The 25854-nt window shown below is 36.6% G+C and overlaps 1 protein-coding gene across 2 annotated transcripts; it reads right to left on the reverse strand.

Moving 5' to 3' along the window:
* Positions 1 to 144: 144 nt before the first annotated feature.
* Positions 145 to 21766, reverse strand: LOC109106128. 2 transcript variants are annotated; one of them, XM_042718311.1, is made up of 21 exons: positions 21539 to 21766; positions 21105 to 21195; positions 19921 to 19986; positions 19644 to 19810; positions 19414 to 19550; positions 19184 to 19275; positions 18305 to 18475; positions 18093 to 18197; positions 16849 to 17088; positions 6173 to 6204; positions 5836 to 6051; positions 4851 to 5030; positions 4670 to 4768; positions 4474 to 4563; positions 3725 to 3839; positions 3517 to 3635; positions 3321 to 3434; positions 3159 to 3222; positions 2826 to 2919; positions 2562 to 2730; positions 145 to 848 (listed from the first exon to the last, which is right to left on the reverse strand). In XM_042718311.1, exons 1-21 carry the CDS (start codon positions 21581 to 21583, stop codon positions 678 to 680), a joined length of 2577 nt encoding a protein of 858 aa, XP_042574245.1. In that variant the 5' UTR covers positions 21584 to 21766; the 3' UTR covers positions 145 to 677. The 2 variants fall into 2 exon arrangements, with proteins under 2 accessions (XP_042574245.1, XP_042574244.1); XM_042718310.1 differs by having other exon boundaries at positions 5836 to 6018; positions 6113 to 6204; positions 21539 to 21764.
* Positions 21767 to 25854: the final 4088 nt, after the last annotated feature.

Here is a 25854-nt window from a genome sequence, read left to right on the forward strand (position 1 = left end):
ACACACACACACACACACACACACACACACACACACACACACACACACACACACACACACACACACACACACACACACACACAAATTGACAGGCTATGTGTTAACTGCCATGCTATTTTGTAAACAGAAAAAATGAGACTGTGAGAAAATAAATGTTTTATATTCACAGTTATTCACACAGTAAAATAACCATATCAGCAACATATAACCTCTCACATGTCTTATGGATCATGCTAATACCCATTTCACAAGGTCCAAAAGTGCAAATGTGTGCCCAGTATAATGCATATACTGTATAAAGCTGATTTAAAACACAATTTATATAAAACAGTTAGCACAAGTACAAGTAGATCCTCAATGCCAACAATTAGAGAACTTAAGTAGTTTTGAAAACCACAAGCTTATATGTTGTAAATATATTAAGTATGATACAGAAACGTTAGTGCTCATATTGTAAAAACTGATAAAATTCCTGCGTCATTGCTGGTTGCTCTGCTCATTCTTAAGCATAATTTCCATCTGGCATTACATTAAAATTGTGTAGGGGTAAGAAAGACGTTCTTTTTTCATAATAATGTATTGGAAAAACAATTTGGCTGAATCCAAAGTTGTCACTATGTTAATGTTATCAATGACAGCAGAGTTGCATATCAAGTCCATGCGCTCTGATATGCTCTTTAATCAGTCAGCAGCAGTAGATGCTGGGAGTCCTCAGGAACGGCCCGGTTTAAGATGGAGAACCATGGAGCTCCGGCTGCAGGAGGAGAAGAGGGGGATGGTGTGGGAGGAGCAGCTGCCATCAATCCAGTAGCTGCCCCGCTGGACAGACTAACCCTCTGTTTTAGGACCTGAAAGGATAATAGTAATAATCATCATTTTTATTTATATAGCACCTTTCCAACACCCAAGGTTACTTTACACTGTCAGGTTTAAGGAACAGAACCAAAAAAATATCACCATGAAAGCACAGTAAACACACCAAGGCTGCAAGTAATATATAGAGGTTGCTTACAAAGTTAGGCTAGAGATACGGAGAGGATTTAGATAAACATGTCAACAACAAGGTACGTTGGTAAAAAGAAGTTTTTAAAGGAGAGAAGGGAGGATACAACACTTTATTTGAGAAAGGGCACAATCATCAAATTTACTGACTTAATTGTCATATACATAATTTCAATGTCACAGTGTCAACCTATATGCATTGTATGTACAAGTGAATTGATTTAATTGATTGTAAAACAAATACTGCTAGGTAGAATATTTAAAATCTCAAAATAATTACAAATATATAAAATATTTAATAGTTTAATATGTAATCTTTTTAAAGTGCCGCTATCATGCCATTTCCAAAATTGCCTTTCATGCAGTGTGTAATGTAGCTGTATGTGAATGTAAACTATCTGCAAAGTTGTAAAGCTGAAAGTGCACGATAAATAAAGTTATTGCCTTCCAAAAGAAAGAATCGACTCAGTACAGCCTAAACGAGTCGTAATTCGAATCCCACTTCTGTGATGGCTACACGTCACGGGGTAATACATTTGCATAATGCGTGCCTATGTTATACGTTGGCCGGCCACGAACAACCTGACCCCGCCCACAAACATGTAATTTTACTGACGACTGCTTCTCTAATCTCGGGGAGTTCAACACAGGATTCACAAAATGCTTGCTGTTGAAAGATGGATCAGTATCCTGTTTATTTGGACCAGCTGCTGCACTGAATCACAACCTGTAAGTATGATAAATAATGGATGTTTATATTTTCTATTGAGCGTTCAAAATACAGAACTATTGAAATAGGCATATTGTTTCCGACAGGGTTGCCCAATTGCTACTCAAAACTAGCCCAATTGCTACTCAAACTAGCCCAATCGCATTTTGAGCGGGGCTCCTCATTAAAAATTGCATTCCAGGGGGTAAAGTACACGTTTTTGGTGGGTCCCCCTGGTACAATTCGCACTCCTGGGGCTAAATATCACGTTATCAGGGTCGCTTTAACCCACAGACATGAAAAACAACCCGTGGAAACAATGATAAAGTAGTCCAATTCTGCAGAAAAACCGCAGACTTGGCAACACTGGTTTGCGACACCTCTGTACATCATAGACTAATCACAACAGACTGGGCCATCTGACCAATCAGAGCAGAGCAGGCTCACGGAAAGGAGGGGTTTAGAGAGACTGAATCTTTGAACTGCTTCGAACGAATCGTTTGAGAATCGCTGGAAAATTAGGTGATATTAAATGCATATTTTGAGAAAACTAAAGTGTTTTTTTTTTACCTTGCATGCATGTAATCCTACTGTAGAAGACTCTCAAAACAATATTAGGAACTGTAAAAATGGCATAATAGGGGCACTTTAATGGTGCACTCAGTAGTTTGGTGTGGTTAACACCCCCCCGCCCCACCACCACCCAAATGATTGTGTAGACAGCTCTATAAAAATTACATTCACACAAAACACAAGATATGGTTAATGCTCTGATCGAAATAACTGTTATCATCTCAAATAACAGGATTTGACAGTTTAACAATACAGTGCTTTACTTTTATGGACTAACCTGCCGAAGTCTGTCCTCGTACCGTTGATCTGGTTCTAAAGGTTGCTTGTCTGGGACTGGCACTTTCCAGCGGTCCATTTCTGCCCTCAACTCTACACCATCTAACAGTACCACAGGATCTAGTGCATTGTTGTTTATTAGCTCCACCAGACACTCTTTATAATGCACCCTAAAAGTGAGCATAACATTTGAGAAAATCTCTTGAGTTTGTTGTACTTATGAAAGAACACAGTATGTGAATAAATAAGAATAAGCATTCCTTACATGCAGTAACCACTGCACTCTGGGAGAGCTGGTCGTCCACATGGCTCCTCCTTCACAGCTCCTGATTCTTGGAACTCCATTACACCACAAATCCCTACAAGGGACACATAAAGGTACTGTATTTCAACTGTACTGTGACATATCTAAACTAGAGATGCAGCGAAATTACTGAAACACCAAAACTGAACATTGGAGAAATGCTAATTAAAAGTCACCAAATCGATTTCAGCTGAACCAAAAGTTGCTGTTTTGGATGAAAATTTCCATGGGGCCAACATTTTGCTGCATCATTAATCTGAACATACAATATTCACGTCAAAACAAAAGATGTACCTTTAGAGTGTCTCCCCGCTGTATTTTTTGGGCTGAACATGAGGGGATGTGATACTCCATAGTGCTGAAAACATAAATAAAAGTAGTTTAGCCAGTTTAACTGTGGCAGGGTATAATGGTGGCTTCCTGTTTATCCTAGACCACAGTAAAGACGTGTGTCACCTGCAGCAGGCTCCGTAGTCTCGGGACACTCCAGTCTCTCAGATGATATAGGCAGTTTCGAGGGTGATGAGCGTGTAACCCCTTAGCACCGCACTCGTTAGAAAAATTACAGGCCTGCAAGGACAACATATGCTCATTAACTGATACAGAGCTCTGTGGTAACTATAATGACAACTGCTGAGAGAACTAAACTTACAGAGCCTTGTTTAAATGGCTGACTGCAGCCTCCGCAGAATTCATGCTGGCACTGAGTGCATTTGAAATGCAAACAGCCTCCTCTGGCCAGGAAGAAGCGAAATTTGCATTTTGGACAGTCTGAAAGGAGCAAGGAGAACGTTACAATCTGGGAAAGTTCCGAAAAGACACTTTGAACCAAGAACCTTCAATGAGAGTTTTTGTTTGACCTATTTTGTTCCTGCTGAGAAGCTGCTCCAGCCTTGAGTTTTGGTACTCGGGGCTGTTGAGTTGCTCCCACTCTTTGAACTTCTCGCATGAGATTCCTTCATGCTGTGGTGCCCACTAAACAACAAACACCCAGACCAACAGCTTCCATCAATATGAGATTACAAGTACCAGAACAGTGCAGGGGCTCAACGGTAAGCATTGTTTAGTTCAGGTGTTTATTTGTATATTCAAACATCGAACATATTCAAAGACCCAAATTCTACATTTTATTTCTAGAATGTCTGTTTAATATATCCCAGAAACTATAACACTTATATAAAAATGTTATAGATTTTAGTAACATGTATTTATATATGCACTGCCATTCAAAAGCATAGTAATACTGGTAAACATTATTACTATTATTATTTAATTTTTGTAAATAAAAAAAAAAAACATTTTTAAAATAACAAGGCTACATTTATTTAATCAAAAACTAATAAAATAGCAATATGGTAAAATACTATTACAATCAAGAAACATTTCTTATTATCAAAGTTCAAAATGTCTAAATGTCTTTACTATCCTTTGGATAAAATCTTATTGGCCTCAAACTTTTGAATGGTAGTGTAAATATTGGTTTTCATTAATATTTAAGTTAATATTTATACAAAATATTGAGTTTAATAGCTTACATCACAGAACTTTATATGACAGATAATAACCTCACCCTTATGTTTTAAGACTAAGGCATATGATGTAAACCTACCGGCCTTTTACACTGAAAGCATGTGCTTTTCCTACAGCTGGGGCAATCCATTCTCAGCCTGTCTGCTTCATGAAGGAGCCCAAAGGAACACTAAAAAACAAGGACAACTTTACAAAGATATAAACAGACATAAATCGCTATCATGGTCAGACCTGAAATTATACTGTATAAAATATCTGTGAATAACAGAACTTACATGTGCACACCAGCGGAAGTTGGGCATTTCCTGCAGTGCCTGGTCTCTGAGCTTCCTCTGGAAGAGCTCATGGATCTGGGGGTCCAAATAATACCTGATCTACAGATACAAAATGATTTACAGTTATTCATATTCTATATTCAATTTCATATGGTCAGAAAAAACATGTGGAGCTCCACACCTGTGTGTCGAGTAAACTGAAGTACTCCATAGACTCCTCCCTGCGGCCTCTTTGTACATCAGGAAGATTACAGAGGGGACACACAACATGTACTATATTCTTCTCCTTAATGACAGAGGAGAAGTACTTCTTAAAACAGCTCTCACAGAATGTGCAAGAGCAGTGTGTCATGGTGACCATCTGAAAAAAGAAAAGAGAGGCAGATACTACATTTAGGAATGAAAGATAGCCTACTGTGTATTATCCACGTGTAAAATAATATGGTATAACTAATATCAGGGCTCCACAACAAGGATGGCTAATGTCTTAAGACCAGAGAGAGAGAGAGTTTTATATAAAATATAAAATAAAATGTAATGGCCCAGTGAAATACAACGACAAGTCCTAAAAATCATTAGTCATAATAATTTTATTATATTCTAATAATTACATTTTATAATAATAAATATGATTTTTTAAATAAGTCACTAAAGCCGCATATATTCTATTAAAAATACAGTAAAAATGAAAATATTATTTTTTAAATATTTCTACAATTTAAAATATCTGCTTTCTATTTTAATATATTTTAAAATGTAATTTACTCCGGTGATGGCAAAGCCAGATTTTCAGCAGCCATTACTCCAGTCTTCAGAAATCATTATAATGTGCCAATTTGGTGCTCAAGAAACAGCTTTATTTTCAATGTTGAAAACAGTTATGCTGCTTAATATTTTTTTTTGGAAAATGTGATAATTTTTTGTAACATTACAAATATCTTTACTGTTACTGTTTTGATCAAATGAATGCATCCCTTGCTGAATAAAAGTATTAATTTCATTTAAAAAAAATATTGAATTAAAAAAATCTTACTGACCTCAAACTTTAGAACAGTAGTGTGTTAATTATTATCATCAAATAACGATAAAACCATATAATGATTAATAATTTAAGGTAGATGTAGCTTGATATTGTTAGGTCAAGAACACAATTAATTTATTCTCACCCTGTTAAAAGATACTTGCTCCTGGCATATAGGGCAATCATGGCAGAGATATTTCACGGCAGAGGGGAGGTCTCGGCACGACTGCACTGCTTCCAGGACATCTGTGGAGCTGAAACTGCACCCTTTCAGACTCAAGATGCTCCTGAACATTTCAGCTTTCTCACCTTGGACACCACCTGGGATCTGACAGTAGTAGGTTTTTTGTGTAGTGCAATCCTGTACAAAATGAGTGAGTAAAAAAACGGTGAAGGGCTATCCTGATTTGGCCTCCTCTTACCTCCATGTCTTCAAACCTCTTCAGCTGAATAGCAAATTGCTGATCATTAATTGTAATCACCCTGTCAGGATGCCTCAGAACATGCTCTGCGTCTGGAAAAATAGAAGAAAAAAAAATAACAAAGAACAGTAAACCCTTCATTGAACTAGTAAATTTTTCTTTAGTGGATGTTATCAGTGATTAGGCTTGCTGCGATAGAGGGTGGTGACGGTGATACAGATGTTAAGCTGCAACACCGGTTACACCTCTTGCCCACCATGGGACCGACCCACCGTCGTTTAGATTTTTTGCAGAAATAAAAACCATTTAGTTCAGTAAAAGAACAGACACTACAATTAAAAACTAAACGCGGCTGCTCAATGCAGTGTCGCATCACAGATCAGATTTCATTTATCCAGAGAGGAGAGTGAGTCGAGCTGACTGACAAGAGTGAGACAGACAAGACGATGGAGAATGATTTAGTTCTGAAACGAAAATTAAAAGCACCTGTTTGGCAATATTTTGGATTTTGAAAAGCCTGTCGACCTTTGCCGTTTATTAAAGGTGAATTTGAACAGCATTTTTTTAAACATTTGTTTCTTATTTAATTGGTTCCACATTGTTTGCTGATTTCTACTTTATTTAAACTTTGTGTCATTTATTTATTTTATTTGACACCAAGCTGTAGGCTATGCTGTGCCTCCAAGCTTTCTTACTCGTTTTGCTAATAAACGTTCTATGTTTCTTATTTATTTGGTTATATATTATCAGACCTGCCAACCTGGGAACTCTTTTTTTTGAGTATCATCAGTGAGGGGTGGAGGGTGGATTGGGGGGTAAATAGTTTACTGCTTACTGTTTTTTTTTTTTACTGTTTACAATAACTGTTTAGTAAATTTTTGCTATTTAGTTTTTGTTTTAATGCCATTTAAAAAAAAAAAAAAAACTCCAGTACACTTAAATTAAAACTCCAGTACACGTCTGTATAGGGCTGGGCGATATTAGAAAAAATGTATATCTCTGTATTTTTTGGCTGATTTGCGGTATACGGTAACCTATATATCTCTGTATTTTGTATTTGGATTAAACAAAGTGAATGTAAGAGTGTAGGCAAGTATTATGTGGAAAAAAGGTTTAAAATAACATTACATTGTAACATTGAAATCTAAAAACAAAAATAATCCTTTTTAAAGCAGAAGTTAAAGTTACTTAACTAGAAATTTCAATAATAAAAAGATCAGACTAATTGAGTAAAAAGGCTCTTTTGATTACCCCATTACACTTTACAGTTAGTGCTATCATACAAATACACTTACTTGTAGGTTTAAAATTCTACATATGTCACATTTATTGTCCAACTACAAACATTTCAGCAAAATGTATATTTTAGTCAGAGTTATTGCGCTCCTATTTCATTGAGCGCTGTGTGTTTGGCGCGCATGCGCGCGGTGGCGCTCGTTCTAAATGAAGTCTGTGGAGTTTAGCGGAGAATCACAAAGCATAAGCTCAGGGCCGGCGATTGCTATAGGCGAACTAGGCGGTTGCCTAGGGCGACAAATATGTTGGGGGCGCAGGCACCCTCTTGGGTCGCCGTTACGTTCATAGACAGTAAAAGAAATGGACACAGCGACCCCATTGGAACTCAATTGAGACAAGTGAAGCCCGTTTTTAGCGATTTTTAGCACTTCCGTTTCTGACGCGCAGACTCAAACTAAGCTTGATGACGTCAGCAACCTGTCTGACAGATGTAAATCTTCTAGTAGCTGTGCGCTGCAAACTGCCATCGTTAATCTTGCAGAGACGGCGAGCTTGAGCGGGGAGTTCTTTGGCGTGAGTGAGCAGGAGTAAGTATTCTGTTTAATTATTTTGTATAGTACTTTAAAATGTAACGCCAGTACGCCATATCTCTTGACGTCTCCCAGGATTGCCTGCGAGCTTCTCCTCCTGTCTGTACGGTAATTCTCTCTACTGTGCGACAGAGAGTCGAGTGGTTATGACGCAATCGTTAGCCTATTTTTACAAAAAACTGTTTCTACGGGGCCATAATGTAACATAGAAGGTAATGGAGCCCTTTATATATTTCGTGTATCTTTAGAATAATAATGGACAAAATGGAGTCTTTTAAACGCCTCAGATGTAAAGTTATTCGCTGTCAAAGTGACGCCAAAATGAATGGGAGTCAATGGGATGCTAACGCAAGTGAAGTTCTGCTACAAGATGGCGGCACGCGGCCGACTTCAACTTCCGGTCGACTTCCTTCCCCCCTGGTTACGTTACGTTACGTTAGGCAAGTGCGCAGTTGATGAAGAAAATGAAGTCCCCCCTGGTTAAACACAGACCACTGAGACCAGGGATACTCAGCCTGAAGCAGGGGCGTAGTTTATGGGGGGGAGGTAACCCCCCCAATATTCAAATCCATCAGTTACAACCCCCCCCAATATTTCAACATGTAAAATCACAGTAGATCAAATGAAAAATAAATAGAATTTCATTTATTTTGGTAACAATAAATTTTGTTCCTAATCAAATATGAGTTTGTCATAATAAATCAGACAAAAAATACTCCCCCTCCATTGAACCGATTGGTAACGCCCAACCAATGAGCCGCACTTTCACCAAAACAACGCGAGTGGTGCTTGAATGGGAGAGTTAGCGCCAAAAATGAAGAGAAGCGCAGCACAGCGGACTACCCAGACAGCAAACTGACTACGAAACGCATCCGCCGCGGAGGTACAGTGAACTCCGGAACGGATCCAGAAAGCGGATCCGAAACTGCGTCTACTTGCACACCGCGGCGGATACGATGATGAGGTCGGATACGGATGTGGTGTGTTTGCTTATCCGTACATAAATGGGGTACATCCGCCCGGCTTCGCTTTGGATCCGCGATAATGAGCCGCATATCCGCTCCGGGTCCGTTTTGGACCGGTCATATGAGCATCGTATCCGGCCCGGGTTCCGTTTTGGACCCGTTCATAAAATTTCCGTCTGCACAATTGCACGTCTGCAATGCCACTTTTTTCCCCCACACTGCCTGATAACATCCTCCTTATCCAAAATTCATGGTGTGTGTACGTTGTTTGAATGTGATTTGTTTGTGATTTGTGGAGGAGAAATATATTTAACTGCTGGTCAGAGAGCGATGCAAAAAAAATAAATAAATAAAGCATGTACTGAAAATGAGGTATGAGAATATTGTGTAATAGCTAAGTACACACCACATATATTTTAGCTAGCTAATCCATTGCAATGTATTTAGCTATAACTACTTATCAGTATAACAAGTTACCAAAGCAGCTGTCTGTTTTGCTAGTTTATTTTTCAATAGTGTCTGTAATTATCAATGACAAAAGTATTCACATCGAGGTGTTGTTTGTTTCCTTCCTAAATTAATCTGACATTTGAACGAATTGGATGAATGAACGATTTGAGTGGCGAACTCATTAAAAACAGTGAAACGCCTTACCGCCTACTGGCGGTTTTCAATACTTAATTTCTTTAGATAATCTCTATGTTAGAATTTTATGAATGATGATTATACACAAATTTCATAACGTTAATGAGGTGATATATAATCTCTTAACATGTTTTTATAACAGATTCGAGGTAAATAAGCAGCAGCAGGGTAGAAAAGTCAGCAGAGGGGAGAGGAGGAGCAGGTGATTAGGTAAAGAAGATCGCATTCAATCAATAAAATAAAACAGAGGAAACAGTATAGACAGTTGTTCAAGAGCCGATGTGTTTTCCCTTTAAAAAAATTTAAAATGCATTTAAGGTGGAATGTAAAAAATCTTAAAATAAATGTCTAAATGTTGTCTCTTTCATATTTGTATATGTTGAATTTGTAATCAGTTAAAGCATGTAGATAGATAGATAGATAGATAGGAAGAAATAAATTATCCAATAACAATACACAAAAAAATTAAAATAAAAAATTGAAAAAAAATAACAGACAGCATACAACGTTCAACCCCCCCAATACCGTTTATTCAACCACAATTTAAAAGTTCATTGACTTTGGGGGGGGGGGGGGGGGGGAATAGGGGGGGCCCTGCATAAGCTCATGCACTTCTGACAGCAAAATGGAAATATTTCCATGGCTTTTTAACATTTACAGATGGAGAATATACCTGTGAAATGCAAGTTATGTATTCAGGAAAACCACATCTCAAACACATTAAACAGCGCGTCTCTGTCAGCCTCACACGCAGCCTTTCTGTCAGAGCATCTGACGGGGCGAGTCGCTTTGAACTAAAACTATAAACTATAGGCTACTAGGAGAGAAATAAAACGCAGAAATTATGTAAATGCAAAACAAATAACCTACAACGTCAACAACAACAAAAAACGCTCTGATTGGTTGAACTCTTCATCTTTTTCTGTAGCTTGTTTAGAATACTGCGCGTGGACAGAGGCGTCACTAGCTTTTTGCGTAGTTTAGAGTGACACATCGTACCAGAGTAATTTGAGGTCAAAATCCGTAGCCGCTACGCAAAATGCGTACAGGTTGGCAGGTCTCTATTATACATGTTTATTTAGCCTATTTCCAGTTTTATATACCTATTTAAACTTATAGAAGTTATTTGTTATTTTATATTAGGCATAGTCTGCCGTATAGCATGGTGTATTTTTTTTTTTTTCCCATATGTTTTATTAGGTTTTCTCAACATTAAAACAAGACATCCAACCATCTGAACTTCACATCAAAACAAAATGACTCCAGGACAGCATACAAAACTTAGAAATAATAATAATAATTAATTAAAAAAAAAAAAAAAAAAAATTTATATATATATATATCTATATACATCTATATATATATATATAAATATGTAACTAAAATAAAAACAAATAAATAATAAAAATTACAACATATACACACCCCCCCAAAAAAAAAAAAAAAAAAAAAAAAAAAAAAAAGGGTTATTACAGGGAATAGTTATTTACATACAATATCAGCAGCAATTTACTATTTAACCTTGATATTTTCCTTGAGTTCTATTCTCCTGTCAGGGTTTACTTGGTTGCAGAAGTGTAGAAAGGAATTCCAAATGCTATAAAAACTCTTTTAACCTCCCTTTGATGATGTATGTCAGTTTTTCCAGAGCAAGATTAGAGGACATTTCCTTGATCCATTGATTAGAAAAGGGTCTTTGAGTCTCTTTCCATTTTAATGCAATGACACGTTTTGGCCTGCAGCAAACTAAAATCTATTAGTTTGCGCTTCTTTGTATTCACAACCAGGGTACTTGGGTACATATGAAATAAACACAGTTTTGGGTCAAGAGGAACATTTTCTTCTGTTAATTGACAGATCAAACAAAGAGTCTCCTTCCAGAATTTCTGCATCTCTTTACATTCCCACATACAATGATAAAGTGTACCTATTTCTTCTCTGCATTTTGTACAACAGTCAGGAATATTTGGATTGAATTTATTTAGCTTTACTGGGGTAATGTATGTTCTAAAAAGCCATTTATACTGCAGTAGTCTGCATCTTGTATTGATGCTATGGGTTTGGGCAAATAAACATGATTCTTCCCATTCTTCTTTCGAAATATTTTCCTGGAGATCATTTTCCCATGCAGATAGGTAAGATAGAGAATTTTCTTTTGACCCCTCAAGAAGTAAATTGTAAAAAGAAGATAAGTTACCCCTGCTGTTCAAATGCTTTAAAGTGTAATTTTCAATAGTTGACAGTGGAGGGTCTGTATACGTTTTCATTTGGGAGTACACAAAGATCCTAAACTGTAAGTATTTAAAGAAGTGATTCTGAGGAAGGCCGTAGTATTTCACCATTAACTGAAAGGACATCAAAGAACCTTCTTCATACAAGTCTTTAATTTGACTAATGCCTTTGAGCATCCAGTTTTTAAATCCAATATCGTTTCTGCCAGGTATGAATACTGAATTACCCCCAAATTGGTGAAAGACCCGACAATTTAATTCCTTCCTCTAAAAAGTTATGTGCTTCATACCATACAGATATGGTATTTCTAAGAAAAGGGTTTTTGGTATATTTTTTTAGAGTTTTTATTGGGGAAGAATAAAGATATGTCTGTAAAGAGTGTGTTGTTTCACTGTTTTCCAGATCAACCCATGCCGGAGAGGTGTCCGTATTCTTGAAATAGTACATGGCTGTACAAAGTTGGGCTGCCCAATAGTAAAGTTTAATATTTGGTACTCTAAGTCCTCCCCGGTCATATGGCAGATAGAGAAGGGATAAGCGTAATCTAGGTCGTTTATCATTCCATATGAATTTTGTAAAGGTTTTATTAAGTGTGGAAAAGAAAGAGGTTGGTAGCGGAAGTGGGATTGACTGGAAAAGATATAAAAGCTTGGGCAGAACTGACATCTTTATAATGTTTATGCGTCCAATAATGGAAATGGGTAATGCTTTCCACCTCTCAAGTGAGTCTATGATTTTCTTTACTAATGGGTCATAATTAGTCGCAATAATCGTCTTTATATTAGGAGTTATCTTAATACCTAAATATATAAATCCTTCAGGGGTATTAGTAAATTGCCTGTTATATGTAGAATTAATCCTTTCATCTTCATTTAAGATTAGCAGGGCACTTTTATTTTTGTTAATTTTATAACCTGAAAAACCTTTAAATTCTGATAGTATGTTGTTAAGTGTCGGAATAGAAGTCTTCAAATTTGAAAGAAAAACTATAATATCATCTGCAAACAAAGATAGACAGTGTTCCTTTTCTCCTACTGTTATACCTTTTACATCCGGACTATTACGAATTGTCATTGCAAGAGGTTCAACTGCAAATAGAAATAATATTGGGGGGACAAAGGACAACCCTTGGCGTGTGCCTCTACTTAAATTAAATGGCTTTGAAATTTTGGTTATTTGTTATTACTTCTGCTTGAGGTTCTGTATAAAGTAATCTGATCCATTTAAGATAACCATCTCCCAGTCCAAATCTTTTAAGCGTTTCAAATAGATAGCCCCACTCAATTCTGTCGAAGGCCTTTTCGGCATCCAATGACAGGACTGCGTGGTCTTTGGCATTCTGTTTTTTGTATAGTATATTAAATACCCTACGGGTGTTATGAAAGGCTTGTCTTCCAATAACAAATCCATTTTGGTCATTCATGATGAGGTTGGGCACCAGTGTTTCAATTCTATTAGACAGCACTTTGCAGAGTATTTTCGTGTCGCAAGACATTAAAGATATTGGCCTATAAGATGATTTATCCTTGGGAGATTTTCCTGGTTTTAATACAAGAGTTATTATTGCAGATCTTAATGAAGGTGGTAGAACTCCTTTTTCCAACGCCTCGTTAAATACATCAAGTAAGTGGGGCATAAGTTTCACTGCAAATTTTTTATAAATTTCTACAGGTATACCATCAGGCCCAGGAGCCTTTCCGTTATTCATACACTGTAATGCTTCTTGCAGCTCTTCAATACTTAAATTTCCCTCCAGTTTACATCTATCCTCATTTGATAAAGTAGGGAAATTAAGTTTATCCAAAAAGGAATTTTGTCTTTCTGAGAAGTTTGCGTATTCTGATTTGTATAGATTCTCATAATATGCCCTTTAAAACATTATTAATTTCTTGTGAATCTACAATATCCTCTCCATTTTCATCTATAATTGAATTAATTGTTCTATCTGTTTGAATCTTTTTAATTCTCCATGCGAGTAGTTTCCCGTTTTTTTCGCCCTGATCATAATAAGACTGTTTTAACCACATTAAATTTTTAACTATCTTGCTACTAGTTAATTCATTATATTGGGCTTTGAGTATTAATATTTCTTTTTGTTTCAGAGGATCATATCTATTAAATAGTTCTTGCTCTATTGCTTTAATTTGCTTTTCTAGGTTTCCAACTTGAGTATAATATAATTTGGTTTTATGCCTTGTATAGCTTAGTATCTCCCCTCTTATATAGGCTTTAAAGGCCTCCCATTTCACAGAGGCACTTGTCTGGTTCGTATTCACTAGAAAATACTGATCTATTTTAGTGTCCATAAAATTTACAAAATCGAGATCTTGAAGCCATCTCGCTTGGAATCGGAATCTAAAAGCGGAGAACGAGAGGTTATTAATTTGGATTGTTACTGTAATTGGGGCATGGTCCGAAAGTATAATACTATCATAATAACATTTACCAACTTTTGAAATTAGGTTATTTGAAATTAAAAAATAATCTATTCTAGAAAATGTTTTATAGGTACTGGAGAAGCATGAAAATTTTTTTTTTGTTAGGGTTAAGTTATCTCCAGATTTCAGTCAAATTCAAAAATCCGACATATATTTTTCAATAACCCTTTGGGTTTGTTGATGAGCATTCCCTATTCCTGAGGAGCGCGGTCATATGATGGATTCAATACACAGTTGAAGTCTCCTCCTATTACGTAGTTTCCACTGTATGATGATATGGTGAGAAATAAATTTTGATAAAAATTGGGATCGTCCTCATTAGGTGCATATAAATTTATTAGATTAATTTGTGTGGTTAGAATTGTACCATTAAGAATTATGTATCTCCCTGAAGGATCTATACATTGTCCTTTTAATTGAAATGGGATAGACTTGTGAATGAGAATCATAACTCCTCTTGCACGAGAGGTGAAAGAGGCATAATGAACTTGTCCCGGCCATCTCTTAGTAACTTTGCCAATATCATCTTTTATCAGATGTGTTTCTTGTAAGAAAACAACGCTCGATTTCATTTGCTTCAGTTTACCCAGTATTTGTTTAAGTTTTACAAGATTGTTCAACCCTCTTATATTCCAACTGGTAATTTTGATCTCTGAATTATTAGCCATTAATTACTTTGGTTTGTCCTGTAAATATTGCCGCAATGGAGGAAAAAAAAAAAAAAAAAAAAAAAAAAAAAAAAAAAAAAAACCCCACCACAAGAAAGATTACACATACACTTAAACAAACCATTAATGAACACGTAAAGAACAACCCCAAATGCATTCCCCTATCAAAATGCATAAATCCCCCCAATAACCAACTTACAGTCATGAACGACGTTTGATCCATAGTATGGAGCAAACTTTGCGAGCCTTCATTCACGATATACCCACTGGGCTCGCTGCCAAGTACTTATCTGGTCTGGACCAGAGATCTAACCATTTTAACTTTCACTTATACTGTGGACAATGATGAACTGTATAATTTTCCAACCTATTTTGATACATGGACATGTTGAACTTTTTTATATTAAAGAGAAAAAGAAAACAGTTTTGAACTAATTAAACTAACACCAAAGACCTGTAGTTCTTATAATACAGTCAGACTCAAGAATAGTATAACGTTACATCGTTATTCACCTCCTTGGGCATTACCTTCGCCTAAATGAATCACCGTTAGGGTTCAAGTTCGTCATCCGATTCCTGCATCACAGCGTTCAACCTGTAGCTTGCACTGACCGAATAAAGTCCTCTACCTCAGAGACGGATTTAAAAATGTGGCGCCGATCGGCGTGTGTGACTATCAGGTTGGCCGGATATATCATGCCGTAGGGGATTCCCTTGTCTCTGAGCTGGGCTTTCACACTGTCGAACTGTCGCTGTCGCTGTCGTGTCTCAGTTGACAGGTCCGGGAACAGGCTGACTCGTTGTCCTTCATACCGTAGCTCTTTAAGCCTTCTAGCTGCTCTCAAAGATTTTTCTTTATCTTTGTAATTCAGAAATTTCATTACAATCGGTCTCGAAGCTGTTGGGCGGTTAGGATTAATTTGTCCGATCCGGTGAGCTCGTTCAATAACCGGCGCACAGTCGAAAGTGCCGGTCAAAAGGTTTGGGAGCCAATTTTCAAGGAAAGCGCATGTGTCCGAGCCTTCTGCCTTTTCAGGTAGGCCCACCAGTCGCAAGTTGGAGCGCCTTCCGCGATCTTCCAGATCCTGAACTTTATTGCGCAAAAATGAAGTTACTCCTTCCAGTTTTTTAACTTTATGCTGAAGAGCTGTGACGTCTTCCTCGGTTTGCGAAATTCTCTCCTCAGTTTCCCCTATTCTTTTCGACTGAGCCACCAAATCGGATTGTATGCTTTTTATAGCATCTAGCATTTCGGTAGATTGCTTAGAAAGGTCCGCCCTCAAAGAGTTAATTGCACTTAAAATGACTTCGTTTGTAGCCGCGCTCTGTACCTCATCGCCATGTTTGCTAGTCTGCTCTCGGCTATCTCCTTCAACTTGAGTCGGTGACTTCGATTGTTGTCCAGACTTGGTTGCTTTCGGTGGCATTTCGTCCCGTGTATCTTTTAATATTATTTCAATCGGCTACATACAAGTTTGGGTCTATTATAAGGATTTATTCAGAGATTTGGCAGCGAGCTCTCCTCGTGCGTCCTACCAGCTACGCGCCATAACCGGAAGTCCTTTTGGTTTTTTTCAATTTGTTTTCTTTTTTAATGTTTTATGTTTTATATACAGGCTAAAGTGAGTTTGACATTGTATTTTGTTGTTGCATTCAAGCAATTGCTGCTAAACTGCCGCTAATTCGCTATTTGCTAAGCTATTTAAAAGTGAAGGAAAGCGAGAAAAAGAGGGAGAATTCAAACAAATGAACTGCTTTATGCCAAATTGCCTCTATTTGAAAGTGAAAGAAAAATGCGCACACCGCTTTTAACAAGCTATTTAAAAGTGAAGAGAAGTGAGAAAAAGAGGAAACGCCTCCACCCCCACGGTGATACCGGTATTACCGGTGTTGTCACATGTTGATTAACCGGTCGGATAATTTCCTCACCGTCACAACCCTATCAGTGATGTGCCATAGTACCTCTCTGTTGTCTGAAGAGCACCCAGGCCTGGTCTGGCTGTGCTGCAGGGTACTTGACATCCAGAACCTCTCCGCCTGCGTTCTGCCTCCGCTGGAAGAAGATAGTGAGCTTGTTCTTCATCTTGCTGGGAGAGATGCCCACAGGAAGCCTGCTCACCACCACCTTGTGATGCTCGTCCACTAAGCCTGAATGAACTCCACCACCCCAATCCTGCCACGCTCCTCCAGCATGATGAACATCTTTATGAAAAAATTAAAGTCTGTTTTAGTTCAATGTAACATCTGCATTGTTTTACACAATGGTGTGTAAGAGGCCCCAGAACAAACTGGAAAACAGTATAATCACTTGCATGTTATGCTGAACATATGTTTAATACATATGTTTTTAAATTCAGACAATGAAAAGTACATACAGCAACTGGATGTCAAGCTCATTGATATTTTCTTTAAAGATCCACTGAAACTGCTTGATGATTCCAGTGTTAATGTATTTCTGACTACAACAGGATTTGTGTCGAACATATTTAAGCTGCTTGATTTGCTACTTTGTAGTGCTTTCGAGGACAAAAGGTCCCGGAAGTAAAATCCTATTAATTTTCTCTGTAGGGGAATTGATTTTTAACTATGCCTTATAAACTGTTAAAGAAAGAATTATGTTGAGCTTCGAGGTTGTTATTCGAAAGTATATTTTGCTGAAGCCATCCAATGGCATTATTTCAACTTAATTTTTAAATAATCATGGTAAAAAGTAGAATTTACAGTGTGAAACTACCTGACCTGTGATTTTACAAATAAATATCCCCCAATCAGACAAATGCAACAAGCAAATCATGCTGAAGGAACTCTTTTGTGGCCCCCCTCCCAAACTCCCATGAAGCATTGCCAATTGAATTGTAGGTATTTCTCTCATTAACGTCATCAAGTACACAGTATTGTACCTTTGTCTTTTAATGAAGCCTTTTTTTATCTCTATGGGAAAAATAGCTCTCAACCAAGGCTGCTGAAAAAGTGAGCGAGCACTATTGAACTCTTGAACCCTTGTTATGTAAAAGGACATTTTCATTGTACAGAACAATTGATTGAACAAAAATCTGTAGATGAATGGTATTTTATTTAGTTTAGAGAAAGGCTCTTTTATGGAAAGATTATAAATGGCAAGAAGTTAATTTTGTCTCCCCAAAACTCCATTTTTTTACTCACTTCATGAAGTCTTAAAAAACACTTCTAAATGATGTGTTATGTACCTCTCTCCCTGTTGCTCAACTGGTACATGTTGACAGCTCTTTGTAATTGGAGGCTTCTGAACAGGTCGTCTATGTCATCAACATTAGAAGCATTGCTGTTGGGAGCTGAAGCAGAGATAATCTTTAATTAATTAAAAAAAAAATTAAAGAGGGTGTTTTAAAATATTACAGCTGAATAATTTAAAAAAACAAAAAAAACAAAAATATATTACCTGAGGCAGGAGAAATAAATGGGTTTGTTTGGTGGTTAGCCTCCAAAGCTTGTGCACCAAATGTGATCCCGAAATCCAGCAGCTCTTGCGTGTATGATCTCCTTACCCTGCTCATCTCTGTTTCACTGGCTTGATTCAGCCTCATCTGGGACTTTGTACTCTTGGGTAGGCCTAGGGAAAGAAACTTTATGGTTAGCCAGGAATAGAAAATGAAAGTCTGAAACAATTTACGGCATCAAACCAATAAATTTAACATTGTATTAGATCAGCATGCTTTCTGCTTCCAAGATGGAGATTTCAGCTTTGTCTACCAACCCACTAAAGATCATAGATTCACACATGCTCTGACACACTGTGATCAGCTGTGGTGGTCATTTGGCACAAAACGCCTTATATTTACTGCGAATAACATTTTCCGTTAATTAAAATAAAATAAATGTTAACTGAGGTAAAATAAAATCTAAAAATAATTTTTACATATATATAAAAAACAACTTAAAATTCTCTTATGAGATGTTTTGCTTTGGCATATAGCTGAAATTTAAGAAAATATATATTTCTTATACTTATTATATATATTTCACTTCTCATTTTCATTTAGTTCAAATAGATGTACTAAGATAACTAAAAATAAAATAAAACTGAATAAAATAAATTAAATAAATAAAATGAAAAAACACACAAGCTTCCTAAATTTTTAGCTAAAACAGCAATGGACAACATAAAAATAAAAACTAACTCAACATATAAAAAATTACAATAGCATCTCAGTGACACTAAAATTGGTATATAGAGAGTACAAAATATTTTTTTCATAAAACTGAAAATCTAGTGAACAATTCATGCAGGACTACTATTCAGCAGAAAATCAATGTTTACTGTTGTTGGCATGCTGAGGCACAGATGAGGTGGATGCTCCATGTTGAACTGTTGACATTTTTTGCACTGAACTGCTGCCTGTATGAGGCCAGCTGCGGCACAAACAAACAAAAAGGAAGACTGAAGATTACACAAGTATCCACTGATCATTCAAAAGGGGCTAAACTGAGAGACTAGTGTCAAATGCTTTTGATAAAAACGACTGAACTGAAACTCAAACAAGCACTGACCCGCCATGTTCAGCTGGCAGGTGTTTTGCTTGAGAATGTATTGGAGGGGTTCGGACTGGATAGGTGGCAAAAAGAGGAGTATCACGTTGAAAGGCGGCAATCATCTCTTCCAAAACTATCGACAAGTTTGACCAGCCCTGGAAATCAAACATTTAAATCCAGAGTGAAATATATAATTTTTTTTTTTACTTCAAATAAGTAAATGTGCAATAACTACAGAACTGACTTACAATCTTCCAGTTGCTGAGACAGTGGAGAAGAACGCGACCACTGGCATCAACATTGCTGCTTGTAGCATTGATGATCATGGAGGGTGAAGGGCAGACAAAACACCTGGGTGGGTTTTTAGGATGGGTCTCATGGATCCAGATGCAAACTGGAATGTTGTACGTAGCACCTTTGTAATAACATTATACATATTTAATGAGTTTCAGTTGGTGGAAAGCAATTACAAACTCTGGAAGGGATTAATTACAGGTTAGAGTAAAGCTACTGAAGCCAAGTTACCTTCATATGTTACAGGAACGGTGCCACCCAAATAAACCAACTTCTTTTGATCATTATTGGGATAGACTGTAGAAAGAGAACAGAACCAAATGCAGGAAATACACATGCAAGAAAATGTGCACAGTAAGCAAAAAGACTTCGTAGCAGTTATACACTTGTTTTGAAAGAATCTTTGTGGATTATATAGGAGACAGTGACTTGTCAGTCCGTACACAATGAATATTTAACAGTGTACAGTGTAAGTCTATTCCAGTATAGGCACAAACTAGGCCCATTCATACCAAAAACGATAACTACATTAGCATTCAGAAGTTTGGACTTTGGAGCTAGATAAATAAAATAAAAAAATAACTAAACACTTGAATGAATGAATGAATTGAATATTAATAAATAAAATATTTAATCAGCAAGGACCCATTAAACTGCTCAAATGACAGTAGAGACATTTATAATTTTATTCATTGTATAAGTAATCAATTAATCTATTTTAATTAAATGCTTCATTTAAACTTTCTGTTCATCAAAGAATTCTGAAAGAAGCATTATGACTTGGTATTGAACATAGTTTAATAAAAAAGAAACCAATTGTGCAGCATGTAGAGCTGTTCAGCAAAATATAAACAGTAATTATAAAATAAGTAATTATTAAATAAGTATTATGTTTGCTGTTCTTACTGTAACATAAAGTAGTAATGTAAAAACTAGTGTTTTGGGAAACAAAAAAAGTTTAAATTAATTATTTTAATTTATAACATTAATTCATGTTAGAACTTGCCCTGATCTGACATTAATGAAATTTGGTTAAAATTGTCTTTTTGACTTTTGTCTGCATGTACTTTGTGCCCTTGTGGTTTTGCTGTGTTCACTGCTATTGCGAAAAAAAATAAAAATGCTATTGAAGTTTCAGTTTCAGTTCAGAATTCACAAACATCTTAAATTTTGTTTGAGTTTTAAATTAAAAGTTTTATTGGACCTAGTTATTTAGAAGACTAGAAATAGAACTAGGTCTAAGCCTTGTGACAATTTCCTAATGTGACATCTAGCCCCAATTATTAATTCCCATACAGTGAAATGACAGCCACACACTAATCCATTTAACTACTGATAATCAATTAAACTAACGTTACACAGGTTCACAAACATCTGTTGCCAGACCTCTTGAGTGCTTTCAAAGATAAACTTACAGTAATAGTCCACATATAGCTGCAGGTGTGGGAAATCTGCCGACACCTTTCTGATGTCATCAAGCACCTCATTGGGGTAACAGTAATTACACTATTGAGAAAATATGAAGATAGTCATCAGTAAATAAGATGATCCTGATGCCCCACAATCTCAACAAGACAAATTTAACATGGTGACCTATACCATAATTACGACAGCTAATCGCCACTGCCAAAACAAAGTAAACACAATGAGAGAAGATTCAAAGGAGAAACAATATATATATAAGGGAGTTTATAATGATTTACGACCTGACAGCTATAGTAAAATATCTAGTTCAGTATGTCATCCTTAATATTTAAGTAATTACCGGTAATTATTCTATTAGCTCATGAACAATTACAGTCTGGTTGGTAAACCACAGCTGCTTCGCTAGTGTTGACAGTAAACATACCTCGAGAAGTGTTTGATACTCCAGATCAGCTGTAACGCGCGACATCTTCTCACTGCACGAGCACCGCTCATGCACTCAGCGTCAAGTAATTTTACAATAAAAGCGGGAAATCATATCTGTTGCTTCTTCCATCGCTTTAAGTTTACATGTCATTCAGCCAGTTTTGGTTTCTTTTGCCATGAACGTCACTACGTCTCGTTGGCACCGAAAGTTCAAGTGTGGCTGCAAAAGTCTGCCATATTGAGTGTGGCAGGAAGTTAGCTGTTCTTGTCTATTATTTTCCGGTATTTGTTATTCAAAAACTATCCGTTTTTCAGCTGAACTGAATTTGTGTTCTAGAGAACGACATGAAGACAGAGGCAAAGGTTAAGCACATATTAAAACGATATTCCTGATTGTCTAGCTATGGACGTAAACACCGTCCACTGATGTAGTAGTAGTAGTACCGCTGGATGTCAGTATAACACAGACAATCTCTCCATCACTGCACTGGCGCTGCATCCTAATACACAGAGAGAAAGAACAAGTGAACTGTGAGGTACTGAGCGGTTTAGAGTCGGTTTATAATTTATCTAGGTTATCGTAGAAGGTCTTATGCTATTAAGGAACTTTTGTTTTTCACTCATTCTCTATTAAACATATAAAGTATACAAAATGTATAATATTACATTTTTATTAAGTTAATAAAAGGAAAGTCCAGCTGCTTGTAAATTCATTCTACCACACATTTAGTTTTGCAAGGGAAAAATCCACATTGCATTTAATGACAAAACATGTATTATGAAGCTACAAAGCTGAAAAGCACCAAAGCTTGTGCAATAATTATTTAAAATTCGTTTTTTCTTTAATATCTGAAAATGTTGAGAAAATGTTTTCACAAAAGAGGTATATTTTTAAAATGAATATCTTGCTTCTGTCAGGACATGAGTAATGTTTCTTGAAAAGATATTTATATGCATAGGTATTTAAAAGTTTAATATATATTTGAATCTATATCACATGGTTTGGGGGTTTTGAGGGTGAATGTGATAGAATTTTGACAAAATAAAGTAAAAATGTAATGAAATGATACATTTGCCTTTTCAAAACTTTTCAGGTAAAGTTCAGGTAAAGTAGAACATATTTTATCCCCAAAATCAATAAAGATCATGCTTCTTAAAACCTTGTAATTGTATTTCCAAACCAATCTTCCTTCATAAAACAACTGTTCAAACATTATGAGAAAGAAAAAGTGTGATTCACTGGCCATCTCATGGTTTTATAGTGACAGACAGCATCTAGAATTTAAGCTCCATGTAGCTGGCCAAAACAATCTTGCGCTATCCTACTGAGATAACACAGACTAATTTTCTGACTTATTTCCCATCCTCCAAGCTCATTTTTTTCAGAACCCATGAGGTGACCAGAACACAGGACTGAGTGGGTGGACAGACAGGCCACAGAATAAAACAGTGATTTATGATGGAGAGGTACAGATAAGAGAAGCAGTGAAACGAATGTAGTTGTCACTCAATTGTGATGGCATGACCCGGGTTTCCACTGATGACAATGTCTACCTGCCATATGTGATTATGCTATAGTGTGAAGGTGACCCCCCAGGAGAATGAGCCTCTAAAAAGTGGGGCGATGCACTTGGGAAACAGACATTCTGATATGTTATCTTTTGATTTTCAGTATAATTTCAACTTTATTTTCTTTTAGTTTTTCCAACAGGTGTTTTAAAAATAAAATGTTCATTGTATGTTCCCTATATTCTTACTCTCTGAAATAGCCTTCTTCTTATTGATTGGTCAGTTGCAGCCAGTTTTGGGGGTAATGCATTACAAGTAACGTGAGTTACATAATCAGATTTTTCAAGTAACTAGTAAAGTAACGCATTACTTTTTAATTTACAAGAGAGTTACTTTTTCAAATAAGTAACACCAGTTACTCCCCCACCCATTGATTGACTGAAAGCTCTCCTGTCCCCATGTTGAGAGAAATCGGGACTAAGATATTACACTCTTAAAAATAAAGGTGCTTCACAATGCCATAGAAGAACCTTTTTGTCTAAATGGTTCTATAAAGAACCTTTAACATCTGAAGAACCTCTCTGTTTCATAAAAGGTTCTTTGTGGCAAAAGATGGTTCTTCAGATTATAAAAAAGGTAAGAAAGAGATGATTCTTTAAAGAACCTTTGACTGAATGGTTCTTTGTGGAACCAAAAATGGTTCTTCTATGGCATCTCTTGAAGAAACTTTTGAAGCACCTTTATTTTTAAGAGTGTACTTTAGTTCTAAAATAAATGTGAACATGCATTAATTCATCTCACTGACAAAAAAAAAATAGTTTTCCTCAAATTAAAAAAAAAACTGTTAAAAGCAACTCAGAATATGATGCAAAGCTGCAATAATTAAATATTTTAAATAATACAAATATCCTTTATGTATTTAATCCCATTTTATTAACTCATTTGCCGCTTACCTCTGATGTTCCAATTCAACCATACTAATAAGCAAAAAATACACAAGATAAAGTAACATTTCTTCTTTCATTGCTGTAGAGTGTTGAACTTTCTTTTTCTGCGTTCTACTGTATGTTTCCTTCAGCCTGAGGCTTTTGGTGCGAAAGGGTTTTACATTTGCCAAAAATAGAACTTTTTATATTAAAAGCAAATAAGCAAGCCCAGCCCAGATTTAAAAAGTAACGCAAAAGTAACGTAATGCATTACTTTCAATAAAAAGTAACTAAGTAACTTAATTAGTTACTTTTTTAGGAAGTAATGCAATATTGTAATGCATTACTTTTAAAAGTAACTTTCCCCAACACTGGTTGCAGCTTTCAGCAGTCAGTTATTTCCTTTACGTTTCAACACAGAAGTAGGCTACTTCCTGTGAGACTTCTAGTCACTATGGGTAAATAAATAGAAGAAAAACAAAGTGCAATAAATGTTAAAATATATTTGCGCAACAAACCAGTTAGTTCACGATTATGATAACAAAAATGAATACATGCAACATCAACCAACATAACAGAATGTTCATGTACAGCAGAAATAACTGGAAGCGGCTGACACCGGAAGCCTCGCACATTCAAGTTACATTCAAGTTACAAGTCGCCCCTGTGCTTATGATAAAAACAACTAAACTGAAACAAGCGCTACTTTCATATCTCTTGTATCACATCTCAAACTCATTCAAACACAGCTTGCACCATTTCCATTATCGATCCTGACGTGAAAATTATGGTTTTTAACACGATTTATGCCAACTTGTAATGGACAATTTTTTTCTTAGCGTAAATAATAAAACAAATATTTAAAATCAGTATTTCATGTACACATATTAATTTATTTGGAGATAGCTGAATAATAAGTACAGTCAGCCATTCATTATCACAAAATAAATTCCTTCAGGCTCTGTGTCGTGGTGTAGTTTGAGATAATGATCAACTGACTGTGCATTGTCCATTACATATTTCAGCACATTTAAAATGCCAGTGAGCCTACTAACAAGATTGCTTTTTGCAAAACATTCTAGGACACCATAAAGGTAATAGTTTTCCAGACACACTCTCAATTTTTTGTGAGCATCGCCTGGTTGTAGCATAACAGCTTTCTCCAGCCAAGGTGAGATGGTCTCTCAGGTCCAAGCCTCATTGTGCCACTGCCCTACTTCCAGACAATGGAAGCACACTTCATTGCACAGGCTCTCCATGCATTTCACTTCGGCAACAGCAGGCCTTCTTCGCTATTGCCTCTGGAGTGAATTTACCCCAGCTGTGCATTAAGCCTTGCAAGTCCCCCTCTCTCATCACATACACGCACACAACCACAAAGTGAGCACACAAGGCTTCACCGTCTTTATTGGTTCATGGTTAGGCTGTACACAGCTGCTGCACACACTTGAAGCCAGACTCAAACAGACCGATGCTGTCTGAGGGCCCATTTGAAAACCTCTCTGAGGTTCAATAATGGCGACATTACTAGCAGCTAAGTCTCTTTGTCACATGTGAAGTTTTCCACATGAAAGTGGGCATGCGTTGTACACCCCTGCCTGGAAGAATATAAAAGTCCTGCAGGCATCAAGATCCCTTTAAATTAGTAGGCGTGCAAGACTTTGCGGGGACTGAGAAAGCTAGACTATTGGTCCCTACCAAATTGCTCTAATTAAAACCTGGTGTTGGGTGGAGGGCTGTCAGGGTGGGACTGTGAAGTCAAAGCATTCCAAATGGAAAAGGCCCCAAACTCCCCTTAACATGGTTTTCGATCTACAAGCTTTAGAATAAAGCAGGCAGACAGAGTTTCATGCATTGATTTATTACATACTGCACAAAG

This window comes from Cyprinus carpio, chromosome B2 (assembly GCF_018340385.1).
Source record: "Cyprinus carpio isolate SPL01 chromosome B2, ASM1834038v1, whole genome shotgun sequence".
NCBI classification, from domain to species: Eukaryota; Metazoa; Chordata; class Actinopteri; order Cypriniformes; family Cyprinidae; genus Cyprinus; species Cyprinus carpio.